This window comes from Aotus nancymaae, unplaced genomic scaffold (genome assembly GCF_030222135.1).
Source record: "Aotus nancymaae isolate 86718 unplaced genomic scaffold, 86718_ANA_hifiasm-v0.15.2.pri h1tg000008l, whole genome shotgun sequence".
In the NCBI taxonomy this organism is placed as follows: domain Eukaryota; kingdom Metazoa; phylum Chordata; class Mammalia; order Primates; family Aotidae; genus Aotus; species Aotus nancymaae.
In genome coordinates this window covers 6,298,404-6,313,979 of record NW_026988419.1, presented here as the reverse complement: position 1 = coordinate 6,313,979, position 15,576 = coordinate 6,298,404, and the positions used below count along the sequence as shown (strand labels likewise).

At 40.0% G+C, this 15,576-nt stretch overlaps 1 protein-coding gene across 3 annotated transcripts in view; it reads left to right on the top strand.

Moving 5' to 3' along the window:
• Nucleotides 1-1,079: 1,079 nt before the first annotated feature.
• Nucleotides 1,080-15,576, top strand: part of DAW1 (dynein assembly factor with WD repeats 1) — a 54,393-nt gene continuing 39,896 nt past the window's right edge. Inside the window, exon 1 of one of the 3 annotated variants that reach the window (XM_012445837.3) lies at nucleotides 1,080-1,176. In XM_012445837.3, coding sequence (XP_012301260.2) covers nucleotides 1,137-1,176 — 40 coding nt within the window. In that variant the 5' untranslated portion in view covers nucleotides 1,080-1,136. Of the gene's footprint in view, nucleotides 1,177-6,841; nucleotides 6,999-15,576 lie in introns of those variants that run through there. The other 2 variants (XM_012445840.2, XM_012445838.2) reach the window with 2 other exon arrangements.

Here is a 15,576-nt window from a genome sequence, read left to right as displayed (position 1 = left end):
AACTTAGGTATGGATCTCTGGAAGTGGTAAGGAGCGATATGGCCCATAGTTGTGCAGATAACACAGTAATTACTTAAGTTTGAGAAATTCCAATTTAGTCCAAATTCCTTAAAGGAAATTGACAAGCCGGACTGGCTGACTCTTTCTCTCCGCAGCTTCCTGATGGAAACGTGGCAGGCAAAGAACGATGCTGGGAAGAAACAGGACAGGCCACATGAAGGCCTGGAGAGCTTTAAGCCCAGGTTGAGAGCACAGGTGTAGGCTTTCTGGTGTAGCTTCCGACACACCTGCCTTTCATTCCGGCCTCCACGACTCATTTAGGCTGCGACCTCTGGTAGTTCTCCACTTTCTCTAATTCTCAGTTACTTCCTGCTTAAGAAGTGGCCCATAACTCACACCTTGTTAGGATTATATGCGTACGTGTACATACACCGCTTAGTGCAATGTATGGCACAGAGTCCAGAAGTCTTGCTTTGTGGTCAGGCGCCAGGCTGGAGTGCAGTGGCGCAATCTCGGCTCATTGCAACCTCCGCCTCGCGCGTTCAAATAATTCTCCTGCCTCAGCCTCTCGAGTAGCTGGGACTACAGGCGTGCGCCACCACACCCAGCTAATTTTTTGTATTTTTAGTAGAGACGGGGTCTCACTATGTTGGCCAGGAGAGTCTAGATCTCTTGACCTCGTGATCCGCCCGTTTCGGCCTCCCAAAGTGCTGGGATTACAGGCATGAGCCACCGCGCCCGGCCGAGGTCATTTTTCTTTTGGGAGGACAAGCACAGGGCATGGGCTGGGGCCCTGGAGTGGTAACCAGCAGCGGCTTTTCCGCTCACCCTTCATTCTGGGAAACCCAGTGTGCTAAAACAGTGCATGGGCCCAGCCGTGGTCTAGGCCGTCGGTTCCTGGCCATGCCTAGCTCCTCTGAGGTGCCCTCATCCCGTTCACTTCAGGCACCTCCAGAACGCTCGCCTCCCGCGCGCCGGAATCCGCGTCGCCCCTTAGCAGCCCGCGGGGCCGGATCTCCCAGCTCCGCGCTCCAGGACCGCGCGGTGCAACCTGCGCATGCGCACCCGCGTCCCGCCGTTGTTTAGCGGTTTCCAGGGCTACGAAGCCCATCGGCCCGGCATTGGAGAGCAAGAAAATGAAGCTCAAGAGCTTCCTGCTGCGGTATTACCCGCCAGGTACGCGCCGGCCCGGCCCCGTCATCCCCACGTGGGACCCTGGGCTCCCGGACTGGGAGGGTCTGAGGCGGAGCAGGTCGCGGGGACTGAGGGGCGTGGGGGAGGAGGGGTCCCCTGGTGGGACAGGAAGTCGGGCACTTCCCAACCTGGGCCCCTCATTCCTTCAGATGCTGAACTCTTCCTCTAAACTTTAACAACTACTCTTTTAGGAATTTAAAGAGTTGAATTTATCAGTCCGTCTACATTTATTGAGTGCCTACTGCATACACGCTTTGTGCTCTGTGCCATGGACCTTTAAAGAAGTTCATAATCCTTGATGCCAATGAGTGAAGTAATGATGAAATAAATTACTTACCTATCACTTAGTAACTTAAGCAATATATTAATTACTTAATCATTGCCTAACTCTAATTTTAGGACTTGGTCACCTTTAAAGAATAAGTGACACCCGTTGATCACCCAGTTTATTAGGGACAGAAATAGGAGTGGAACTCTTGGCTTCTAATTCAGAACTCACATTAAAAATAGGAACATCTGCAAAACGTGCGACAAGGCAGAAGATAACCAGATACACTTGCCCAGTGAAGTTTGGATAGGAAGTGTCATAAAGATTTCAAAGGAGGTTAAGATACTTTGGACCGGTTTGGTTTAGAATAGCTTTATGAGGGGTGAGACTTGAATTTAAGGTTGAATGTCACACTTTTCCCAGCAACACATCCAACTGCTTGGTCAGCATCTCCTTCGAAGTGTCTGTTGCACAGAGATCTCATGATTTCTTTCTTCCAGTCCCATCCCAATCCTGCTGCTTCCTCAGACTGTGCCCTGACAGTAGATGGCATCATCACCCCGCCTGTTTTTTGACAGAACCTAGGTGGTCAGGTGGTCGCTTTTTGTTTCTCTCTTGTGATCACTCACTGCCCCCACCCCACCCCTTTTGCATGCCTTTATCCATTCTGCCAGCTCTAAGTCCAAAATATTCTGTGAATTCATCAGATTATCCCTCTTTCTATAGCACAAAGTGTTTCATCTGACGTCCCTTCCAGCTGCCAACCTAGTCTTTGGGAGGACCCTCCATTCCCTCTGGCTGGGCTACTCCAGTGGCTTTTTAACTGGATTCTTGGTTTTCACCCTCATCTCCTACAATCCATCTGCCACTAGGAGGCAGTGGGATTTGAATTCAAGATCTCCAATAGCTTCCCATCATACTTAAGAATCAATCCACACCCCATGGGATTTGGCTCATCCTGTGCTGTTGACTTCTAAAACTTCCGACTTCTTTAGCTTGTTCTTCTAAGACTTCAGGGGGTCTTTTGCTCATTGTTCTTTTTTTGAACCCAGCTTTCCCTAGAGCTAGAAAAAGCTGCTTCCTTTTCTTCATTCAGTTTCAATCAATGTCAACCACCTGAAGAGACTTTCCTTTCCCACCTATTCAAAGTAGCCTGCACTGATTTTACTCTTATGCCATAATGTGTTTAAAAATTATATTTGACACCATTCAAAATTCTACTTGTTATGTTTCAAATGTCTGCCTCTTTCCCATTTAATGTAAACTTCATGAGAACTAAGATTTTTTTTTTTTTTTTTTTTTTTTAATCATTGTAGCATCCTCTGCTTCTGGAAGAAATTTAGGGACATAGAAGATCAGGAATGTTTGTTGAATGAATGTATGGATAAATGGATGTATTTGATGAGAGGTCAGGTATGGAAATTACTGAGAATAAATACTGAAAATCTCAAGGGATACTGTTTCTGCCTCCCTGGAAGATGGAGCCTGGACATCTACTTTCTCCAGTTGGAAGTTAGCAATTGTAGAAAAGACACTCATTTTCTCTCCCTCATAGAACTCAAGTTAAAATAACATAAGAAAGCAATATATATGGGAGTATCTAGGAAATTTATTTTATTTTATTAATTAGTTTATTTAATTTTTGAGATAGAGTCTTGCTCTGTTGCCCAGGTTGGAGTGCAGTAGTGCAATCTTGGCTCACTATAACCTCCACCACCTGGATTCAAATGATATTCATGCCTTAGCCTCCAAGGTAGCTGGAATCACAGGTGTGCACCACCACACCCAACTAATTTTTGTATTTTTAGTAGAGACAGTTTCACCATGTTGGCCAGGCTGGTCTCGAACTCCTGACTTCAAGTGATCCACCTGTCTCGGCCTCCCAAAGTGCTGGGATTACAGGAATGGGCCACTGCACCGGGCAGAGAGTATCTAAGAAATTTAAGTTAGACATGGGTATATAGTATATAGAACATTTAAAATTAAGACCAATAGTCTGTTTCCTTTAAGTATTCCATAATTCCGCAATTTTCTTTTGGCCCTTCTTGCCCATAGGCCTATGCTGGTTACCATAGGTGTACGAATAAATGAAGCTCTTGCTTTCATCCCTTTGTTGTGGAGTGTAGGTTAAGAATATGGGCTCTCGGTTCAGAATAACTGATTCTCACCATATACGATTAAAAAAAAACTTGGGCAATTTGTTTTACTCTATCAAACCGTGGGTACATGGTGACAACAGCACCACTTTACGGGTCTAGTAGAACCCTCCATCTGCTCATCTTGCTTGCTTCTTTCTCTTCAGAGTAAAGAAAGCTTTTTGGAAGAATGCTTTCCCCAGTTGCTGTCCTCCCTTCTGGATTGAACTCCTATTGTGTTTTCACCCTCATTGCTCCACTGAAACTGCCCACTTCAAGATCTCCAGTAACATTCGCATTGCTAATCCACTGGCCAAGCCACAGTCCTTGCCTGTCTTGACCTGACAGCAGCATTTGACCCATTTGACCACTCTACTTTTCTTTGGCTTCCAGGACAGATTCTATTTTTATTTGTGTCTCATTTGTCTCATTGTCACTTCTTCTCTGTCCACTTTGTTGGTTCCTCTTCTTCTTTTTGATTATTTAATGTTGGAGTGCCCCAGAAACCTAACCTTGGATTTCTCTTTTCTATCTATGCTCATACACTAGGCAATCTTGTCCATTCTCAAGGCATAAAAACTATCCTGAAGCTGGGCACGGTGGCTCAAATGTGTAATCCCAGCACTTTGGGATGCTGAAGTGGGCAGATCACCTGAGGTCAGGAGTTCCAGACCAGCCTGGCCAATGTGGTGAAACCCCACCTCTACTAAAAGTACAAAAAGTATTAGCCAGGTGTGGTGGTGCGGGTCTGTTACCCAGCTACCCAGGAGGCTGAGGCAGGAGAATCGCTTGAACCTGGGAGGTGGTCGTTGCAGTGAGCCGAGATTGTGCCAGTGCACTCCAGCCTGGGCGCCAGAGCAAGACTCTGTCTCAAAAAAACAAAAACAAAAAATAAAAAAAAAAAAACCATCCTGCATAGTCCCGAGTACCTAACTGCCCACCCGACAAATTCATCTGAATGTCTACCGTGCATCTCATATGGGGATCTCCTATGGTCAGCAGATTGCAGCTCCATTTCTCCACTTGCTCATGCCAAACATTTTGGACTCTTCCTTGTCTCCTCTCTCTCACACTCCACATCTGGTCCAATAACAGATCCTGATAGTCCTGGCTTCAGAACATATACAGAATTCAACAGTTTCTTCTACCTGACCGCTACCGTTCTTTTTAGGTTGAAAGCTTCCTTCCTCCCTCGACCCACTTCAGTCTACCTGGAGTGGGATGGCTCTGTCGGAATGTAAATATGATCATGTCACTGTCTTGCTCCAGCCCTCCAATGCCTTCTCATCTCACTTAAAGTAAAAGGGCCACGATTTCCAAGGCCCCGCAAAATCTCAGCCCCTGTTGCTTCCCTGACCTCACCACTTTCTGCTTTTCCCTCCAGCAGAACTCCTCTTCTTGGTGTTCCTTGGATGGGGCAGGCGTGTCCCCACTCAAGAACAGCCGCAGTTGCTGTTCTTTCTGCCTCGAATAATCTACCCATGGACATTTGTATCGCTAGTGCCCCATATTTTTAAACTCTTTCCTCAAAAGTGTGTAAAGTGAAGACTTAGATGACTCCCTTCTGAGCATTCCTATCTTCTTCTCATGATATTTCACAGCCCCTTTCCCTACTTTGTCTTTTCTCCTTGGGGCTTTCTTAATCCAACTCATCATTATTTTACTCATTTATTTTGTTTATTCTTCCCTACTAGAATAAAAGCTTGATGAAAGTAGAAACTTTGTCTATTTTGTTTCCGCCTTATCTCTAGTACCCAGAGCAGAGCCTGGTGCACAAAATGACATTAATGTTTCTGTTAAATAACTGAGTTTAATGAGATGATGTGTGTTAGGCAGAATGCCTCAAACTCTTTCTGAAATGTGAAAGGGTCAGATAAGTGACCTTTGATCTACTTCAGCTCTAAAAGCCTAGGATTCTTATATCGATCTTAGATTCAGGTAATGCTCTTGACTCATGTTCGCAACTATTGCCTTAATGATTATCTTATAATGAGATCATATTACTTAGCACACTTGACATTTAATTTCTGAATTCCAATCTTTGGTGAGCCATATCATATGCAAGTTTCCAACATACTGCTGAATAGCATGTAGGTGTTTCAATAACATTACCAGATAGGAAAAAATCATTCATCACTGAATCATTCCGGTGCTACCTTTATCCCTTTTGCATATAGAGTTTCGTTTTGCCTCCTAATCCTCCAATTTTCGCCCTCCTACTTTCTTTTGAATAGCATATAGGTCAGGGGCATTGTCTTGTTGCTATCTACTGAATGCTATCTCCCTACCTACACTCTCAAAAACTAAATGCACATACTAATAACATGGCTAATCAAACATGGGACATTCCTTTTCATCTTGGTCATATTTATTAACTCATAAGCTCTTTGCTTTGGGAAGAGTGGGTGTTGACTATGTGCTTTTCAGCTGACTCAGTTATGACAATTTTTGTCTTTCATTTACTGTGTGAAGTCCATAGTTCTTTGGCCGGGAGAAGGAACTAAGTCAACGGTTAACTAAACTAGTTAACGTTCTGAGCGCTTTAAAGGTTTCTGTTGATTGAATATATAATCTAAGTAAATAATACTAATATCATTTGAAGCATGCCCTTTTAAATATTGAAGAATTTGAGGAAAAGAGGCTTCTTACCTAAAGTGTTTTGGAAATTATATTTATTGAATAATACACAATCAAGGGAAAATTAAGATTACTAAGATACTATGGGAAACAATCACTGAAGAAACACGTATATTTCTGGCAGCATCTTTGTTTATTTATTTTTATTTTTGAGACACAGTTTTACTGTGTTGCCCAGGCTAGAGTGAAGCCCAGGCTGGAGTGCGGTGGCAAGATCTTGGCTCACTGCAACCTCTGCCTCAATCTCCTGCGTCGCTGAGATTGCAGGCATGTGCCATCATGCCCACCTAATTTTTGTATTTTTAGTAGATACGTAGTTTCACCATGTTGGCCAAGCTGATCTTGAACTCCTGACCTTAAGTGATGCAACTGCCTCACCTCCCAAAGTGCTGGGATCATAGGCTTGAGCCACTGCTCCTGGACTCTGTTTATTTTGTTTTTATTCTTCGTGGCATGTGGCACAGCCTTTTGCTCGTATTGGAGCTCAGTAATCATGAGAGGGATGAACATATTGCCTAGATCAATGTTGCACAAGCTTTTTGGCACCAGGGACTGACTGATTTCGGGGAAGACAATTTTTCCACAGACGAGGAGGATGGTTTCGGGATGAAACTGTTACACCTGAGATCATCAGGCATTAGTCAGATTTGCCTGAAGAGTGTGCAACCTAGATCCCTCGTATGCATAGTTCACAATAGGTTTCGTGCTGCTATGAGACTCTAATGCTGCTGCTAATCTTATAGGAGGCGGACTGAGCTCAGGAGGTAATGCTCACTCGCTCACTGCTCACATCCTGCTGTTTGGCCTGGGTCCTAACAGGCCACAGACTGGTACTGGTCTAGGGCCCAGTGGGGTGAGGGGATCTCTGGCCTAGCGGTTTTGTAACAGCAAAGCAGTCAAATGTACATGTTTCAATTTTGTACTTTATTTTCCAGATCCATTTGTACAGCATCCCAACGAATTTTTAGTAGTCAGCTTAAAGACTTTGAATCTTTTTACTTTTTTACAAACAAGGTAGTGGAGAGAAAAGGTAGACTTTTGTTAACTTATTTGCTAAAGTGTTAAAAATGCATTTCCTTAAGGTATTAGATCATACTCCGTGGGCTGCCAAGTGCTAATTCTTTCCAACCTTTCTCTGAGTTACAGATTATTATTATATTGCTTATTCATTGTGTACACCATTTATTTACTCAAATGTTTATTTCCTCAATAATAAATAACACATAGTAAGTACCCTTATATATAATGCAAAAAATCAAAAATCATAGTACTGAAAGAAACATTCTCTTGATGATAATAACACCTTGCATTGACACAGACTTTGTATATTTGAATATATGTATCTTTCTTGAATTTTCAAATAGCTTCATAGGGATCTTGATCTTTAAGAGTTTATATTCTGATAATGTTGATCAACTGGGCATGGTGGTACATGCCTTTAATCCTAGCACTTTGAGAAGCTGAGGCAGGAGGATGGCTTGAGCCCAGGAATTTGAGACCAGCCAGAGAAACATAGTGAGATTTTGTTTCTAAAAAAATTAAAAAGTTAGCTGGGCACAGTGGTGTGGGCCTGTAGTCGTAGCTATTCAAGAAAATGAGGCAGGAGGATGGCATGAGTCCCCAGAGTTTGAGGCTGCAGTGAGCTATGATTGTATCACTGCACTGCAGCCTGGGTGACAGAACAAGACTCTGCCTCTAACAAAATGAAAAAGAAAAGATGTTGATCCCTATCGTTTTTTCTGTTTTCTTATTTTTCTCTTATTTTCTAATTTTAATTTTAATTATTTTTTTTTTGCCCAGGCTGGAGTGCACTGGCACAATCTCAGCTCACTGCTACGTCTGCCTCCTAGGTTCAAGTGATTCTCCTGCCTCAGCTTCCCAAGTAGCTGGGATTACAGGCATGCCACCACACCTGGCTAATATTTTGTATGCTTAGTAGAGACAGAGTTTCACCATGTTGGCCAGGCTGGTCTCGAATTCCTGGCCTCAAGTGATCTGCCTGTCTCAGCCTCCCAAAGTGCTGGAATTACAGGCATGAGCCACCATGCCTGGCTTCTCTTACTTTTTTAAATTATAAAATATTTATGCATAGCTAAATAATGAAAATACTTCAATAAATAGCTAAGATCAGCCTCATCCTCCTGAAGATGTGATCATCCCTTGAAAGGAGCCACCTAATGTGTGAGAATGCCTGTTTCTTCAAGCTGCTGATGTTGAATATTATCAGTCTTTTTAATCTTTGCTAATTTGATGGGTGAAACTTATATCTACTTTGTTTTGTATTTTTTCTTGATAATGAAATTAGGGATTTTTTGTTTTGGTTTGTTTTTTGATCATTGACTGTCTTTGTAAATTGACTGTTCCTGACTTTTGTCCAATTTTCTTTTTAAAAATCATGTTTGGAGTTCTTTATATTAAGTTCTTAAAGCTTTGTGTTTATGGTTGAAAATTCTTTGCTGATTACTATTTGCCTTTAACTTTGTGGTATCTTTTATCGTACAGAAGCTTACAATTTATTTTAGACAAATTTGTCAAATTTTTCTTTTATAGCTATTGTACTTCACGTACTTACAAAGGTGATTACAGACACTAAGATATAAATACAATATATTATTTAGACTATTTTATATTTTATTTTTAATATTAAAATCTGTTATCAACCTGGAATATTTTTGCACATTGTATGTGGCAGAAATATATTTTATTAACTTTTCAAAAATTCCAAGTGATTATTACATCATTTATTGAACAAAACCTTCTTTCTCTATTAATTTGAAATATAATTACATCATTTATTGAATGATACATTCTTTATTAATTGAAATATTATCTTCACTTTATTTTTAAATTTTGATGCATAGATGCTTTTATTATACTGATCTAATTTTGTATCAGAACCACATTTTATTGTTTTATAGTTCATTGTAGTATCTGGTACAGTAAATTTTCACATTTTAAAAAGTAACATCATTGTAATTACATTAACTTCATAAATTTGACATCTTTACAGCATTAAGTTTTCTCATCCATAAATATGTCTCCTCGTTTATCACATTTTTTTTTTTTTTTTGGTAACCTTACAGTGTCATGTGGAAGGTGAGGTCGAAAGATGAAAGAAGCCCAGGTCCCTGATAATTACAGAGCTGCCACACTAGCTATGTCTGTGTACCTGTAGACTTTTCCTTTGTTAGAGAAAACTCTTAATGTGTTTTAAAAGCGATGATATTTCTGTTTTTTTTTATTACTAGCAACTAAATGCAATTCTTTTTTTTTTTTTGAGAGAAAGAAAGAAAAAGAAAAAGGGAGAGAGAGAACAGGATTCTTTCTCTATTGCCCGGGCTGGAATGCAATCTAAAAATAGGCATTAAAAACCTCTTTTATGCCGATAATTGTGCTTAACAACGGAGACAGGAAGGAATAAGGGAAGAAAATAACAAACAAACAGCCAACCAATATTTCATTTAAGTCTGTGAAATGTTATGCAAATGCTGAAGAGTGATTTACTTCCAATTTTCCAATTATGTGGTCACTTTCAAAATAGGTGTAATGTGATATTGAGAAAAATGTATGTTCTGTGGACCTGGGGGTAGAGAATTCTATAAATATTCACTAAGTTTACTTATTCCAGGTCTAAGTCCAAATCATAGATGTCCCTATTAATTTTCTATGTTGTTGATCCGTTGAATATTAACAATGTGTTGTCAAAATCTCCCGCTATTATTGTGCAGGAGTCCAGGTCTCTTTATAAGTCATTAAGAACTTGTCTTATGTATCTGGGTGCTCCTGTATCGGGTGCTTATATATTTATAATCATTAACTCCTGTTGTTGCATTGATCCTTTTACCATTATGTAATGTCCTTGTTTCTTTTAGTCTTTGTTATTATTAAAGTCTATTTTGTGAGAGACGAAAGTTACAACTCCTGTTTTTTTTTTTCTTTTTTTTTTGCTCTCCATTTAATTGGTGAATCTTCCTCCATCCCTTTGTTTTGAGTCTTTGTATGTCGTTGCTTGTGAAATAGATCTGGATACAGCGTACTGATGGGTTTTGACTTTTTATTCAATTTACCTGTCTGTGTCTTTGATTGGGGCATTTAATCCATTTAAATTTGGAATTAATATTAATATTTGTGAGTTCAATATTGTCATTTAATGCTATCTGGCTATTTTGCCCATTAGTTGATGTAGATTCTTCATTATAGAGATACTCTTTACGTTTTGGTAAGTTTTTGGGATGACTGATACTGGTTGTTCCTTTCTGTTTGTAGTGCTTCTTTCAGAAGCTCTTGTAAAGCAGGCCTGGTGGTGATGAAATCTCTGAGTGCTTGCTTGTTCGTGAAAAATTTTCTTTCTCCTTCACTTATAAAGCTTAGTTTAGCGGGATATGAGATTCTGGGTTGAAAATTCTTTTCTTTGAGGATATTGAATATTGACCCCCACTCTCTTCTAGTTTGTAGGGTTTCTGGTGAGAGGTCTGCTGTGAGTTTGATAGGCTTCCCTTTATGGGTAATGTGACCTTTCTCTCTAGCTGCCTTTAGAATTTTCTCCTTTATTTCAACCCTAGTGAATATAGCAATAATGTGTCTTGGAGTTGCTCTACTTGAGAAATATCTTTGTGGTGTTCTCTGGATTAGCTGGAGTTGAGTATTGTCCTGCCTTACTAGATTAGGAAAGTTTTCCTGAGTAATATCCTGAAGAATATTTTCCAACTTGGATTCATTCTCTTCATGACATTCAGGTATACCTATCAATCGTAAATTAGGTCTTTTCACATAGTCCCATATTTCTTGGAGACTTTGCTCATCCCTTTTTACTCTTTCTTCTCTAATCTTGTCTTGTCGTTTCATTTCATTAAGTTGGTCTTCGACCTCTGATATCCTTTCTTCTGCTTGATCAATTTGACTGTTAAAACCTGTGCATACTTTGCAGAGTTCTCGTATTGTATTCTTCATTAATTCACTTATATTCCTCTCTAAATTGTCTATTCTCGTTAGGATTTCTTCAAACCTTTTTTCAAGGTTCTTAGTTTCTTTACATTGGGCTAGAACATGTTCTTTTAAGTCACTAAACTTCCTTATTATCCACTTTCTGAAGCCTAAGTCTGTTAATGGAACACACTCGTTCTCAATCAGGTCTTGTTCTCTTGTTGATGAGGAACTGTGATCACCTGTAGAAGGAGAGGCATTCTGATCTTGGGTATTCTCAGCCTTTTTACACTGGTTTCTTCCCTTCATTGTGAGTTCATCCACCTGTCGTCTTTGTAATTGCCTACTTTCAAATTAGGTCTCTGAATGGACGTCCAACTTGTTGATTCCCAGTGCTGAAATCTGAGCAAGCCACTGTGATGGCCAAAACAGCAGCATCAAGATTAGTGGTGCTTTTCTGCCCGGGAATCTCCGGTCTGGCTTCTCTCTTGAGTCCCTTCTTCAATCAGGTAAATGGGTGACTCTGCCTTCCCGGAGCTCCAAACATCGATCAGTCCCGTTTACTCTGCACCAAGAACTGCCACGCAGGGGCACAGGCAAAACCACGACGCCGGCCACAAGAGTCGCCCTGGCGACCCGTGAGGCTGCTCCGCTGGGAATCTTCCAGTCTGTGGGTAACAAAAATTCGTCTGAAAGTGTGGCGTCCTCTCGTTCTGTGCACTTTCTCTGGGAGCTACAATCCCGAGCTGCTAGTGATCAGCCATCTTGGATCCCAAATGCCTATCACATTTTTTTTTAATGTTCAATAGTACATCTAGGACTTGCGCATTTCTTATTAATTCTATATTTAGATATTCAGTAATTTTCTTTGAGATTGTAAATGTGATCTTGCCATTAACTGCATCTTTAATGGTTACAGTATCTCTTTCTTATCTTCTTCTAGTCTTAGCTTTTTGTATTCTATTTATCTTTTATAAGCACCTCAAATCTTTTTTGTAACATGTGGCATACAGTTAGGTTTAAAGATATTTTAACAGTGCTATAACGTCCATATTTTGCTGAAAAGTTTAATGTGACAGGAACAGTCTTTTTTTACTCTAAAGAAATAAGTGCTGGTTGGCTCTTCACGAAATCTTTCTTTTTTTCTTTTAAAGTTTGCTTTTGAGACTATAGTTTGATTTCAGGTCTTTAGTACAAAAGAACTACTTCTTGTGGGGAAAAAAACAACACAAAATTATGCCAAACTCTTCTCTAACTAGTATTTGCTTGCTATGTGATAGTGTTCCGGGCAGTTCGTCCAGTCATTAAAAGCATTTTGAATGATTTTTCTGTTCTAAAATCTTGCACTTCGTTACAAAACATCTGCTTGGATTACCTGTTAGGTTTCACCATATCCACACAGCAAGACAGGGTTGAGAAAAATTCCTTCTGAGAGATCATATGCAGCTGAGTGGGTAGTGATGAGGAAGAAACTCTAGAGGAGAAGCAATGTTGAAGGAGAAGACCCTGAACTCTTTGAGGTGTGGGGAGACATCTATGTATCTGGAACTCAGAGGAGATCTAGACTAGAGGGTTGCAATTAATGGTTAGCATGTTGATGGTAATTAAAGTCCTGGAACCAATGAATTTATACAGGGAAAGAATATAAGGTGAGAAGAGAAGAATCTCTAGACCTGAAGTTTAAAGATGCTTTAAAGGTCAGGCAAAAGAGGACAAAGGAGAATAAAAAATAACAAAGTAATTGGGAAAAGAGAAAGAAGAGATTTTATAAAGCCTAAAGAAGGTATATTTGAGGAAGGAGGACATATTGTTTATAGTATTGATGATTTCTGAAAGGCCACGTACTATAAGGACAGAGAATGTCAAATGCATTAAGTAATTTGAGGACAGTCTTCCAGTCATCTACCAGTTAGTTCATGTATTCAACAAGCACTACTTGAGCATTTTGAAAGATCATGAAGACACTGGATAAGGGCAGGTACTGTTGATGGAGAAGTGGAATCTAGGGAGGGATCTGAGTGTGTTGCTCATACTTGACCCTGAACAAAACAAACCACAGGCCTGCTGTGCTTAAATCATGACTTGCCCTGAGAAGGGTCTTTTTGGGAATTTGGGAAGCATAATGACATGGATATGCTTCCTTCTTCAAAGATGTTACAAGCTCACTGGAAAGAGAAGGCATAAATGCAATTTAAGTAATACAAGGTGACCATGTAGGAAACGGCACAAGGTAGCATTTGATTAATAGTTAGTTAATAAGCACTGTTCATTGAGAATTTATGCCAAGAGCTTTGTATACATCTTATTTAATCTCAACCAGCAAACTGTAGGTATTGTTCATAGATGAGAAAATTGAGATAAAGAAATTACTTTACTAGAACTATGACATAAGTAAGGGGTTGAAGATCTATTTCATGCCAAATATACACTTTTCAACTCTGCCACATTCTTTTTTTTTTTGAGACAGAGTTTTACTCTGTCGCCTAGGCTGGAGTCAGTGATGTGATCTCCGTTCAATGAAACCTCCGCCTCCCAGGTTCAAGCAATTCTTCTTCCTCAGCTTCTCAAGTATCTGGGATTACAGGTGCCCGCCACCACACCCAGTTAATTTTTGTATTTTTAGTAGAGAAGGGGTTTCGGCATGTTGGCCAGGCTGGTCTCAAACTCCTGACCTCAAGTGATCCGCCTGCCTCGGCCTCCCAAAGTGCTGGGATTATACTAGTGAGCCACCGCACCTGGCCTCTGCCACATTCTTTCTCAATGGTTCAGTGCTTTTGAAAAGTAAACATTGTGTTTTGGTAACATTTCCTATTTTCCCTTGATCTGAAATACTGCTAGAATCATATCTGTTATGTCAAACTATGGACTATAGCAGTAATTCTCAAATTATAGGGGACTCCCGAGAACTCTTGAACACTTTCACCAGGGTCTCAAGGTCAAACTTATTTTTCATAATAACAATAAGATGTTACTTCCTTTTTTACACTGTACTGACTTTGTCACTAATGGTCCAGAAGCAATGGAAGGTGAAACTGCTGGTGCCTTACTACAAAGCAAGGAAGTGACACCAAACTCTAATGGTGGTCACTGTATTCTTCACTGACACACACTCACAATAGTAAAAAACAAAAAATTCCAGCAGAACAACCTAGTTTTGCTTGAGAATTTCCTCGATGAAGCAGCAAAAATTATTAATGTAGCTAAATGTTAACATAGGAGTGTGTGTGTTTTGAGTATTCTAGGTAATGAAATAGGAAGCACTAAGAAATCACTTCTGCTGTATAGCGAAGCTTGATAGTTGTTGATATGGTTAGGCTTTGTATCCTCACCCAAATCTCATCTTGAATTATAATTCCCATAATCCCCACATGTTGAGAGAGAGACCAGGTGGAGGTGATTGGATCAGGGGATGGTTCTCACGATAGTGAGTGAGTTCTCACAAGATCTGATCGTTTTATAAGTGTTTGGTAGTTCCTCCTGCATTCATTCTCTTCCTGCCGCCTTATGAAGAAGGTGGCTTACTTCCTCTTTTCCTTCCACCATGACTGTAAGTTTCCTGAGGCCTCCTCAGCTGTGAGGAACTGTAATTAATTAAACTTCTTTCTTTTATAAATTACCCAGTCGCAGGCAGTTCTTTATAGCAGTATGAAAACAAACTAACGCAGTTGTCTTAAGGAAAATGTCGGTTGCTTGAGTTACGAGATGAGCCAACTTTTTTTTCTGGAAAAGCATTTTTACTTGAAAGACTGACCAAGAAACAACATGGTTTTCAGACTTGGACACGTGGCAGACATTTTCTTGAAAATGAACAAAGTGAGCCCACAACTTTCAAGCAAAAATGTCAGCATTCTTGCTAGTGATATATTTGTGCTTTCAATCAAAAAGTGTAAGCTCAGAACGCTTTTGTTTACCACCATAATCTTGACAGCTTACCAACAGTGAGAGTTTCCTTATGATAAAAATTGGTAGTGAAGGTGGCAAATGTTACTTTCTGATATTGTGTGATGAAATATGTCAGCAGTTAAAATATATGCATAACTTATTTTTCAAATGTCCAGTGCATGATTGTGCATGGATCACGCATAGATAAAAGATCCATCGAAAGTGTGAAATAGACGAATGGGGTTTAATGCAAGTATGTGGAAAATTTCACTCATATGGTTTCAGATTCTATACTACAACTAATTTTAAGAAGTTACCATTTGTTGAGTCTTAATATAATATCAAAAAGAGTGTTCATAATGATATAAAAAGGCAATTATAATATTCCTTCACTTTCAGACTACATATCAGTGTCTGACTACATTTGTTTAAAACCTTTAGCAACAGCTTGAATGCAGAAACAGATGAGAATTCACTGTCTTAAATCAAGCCAGACATTAGAGATTTGCAAAAGTATGAAACAGTGCTACTCTTCTT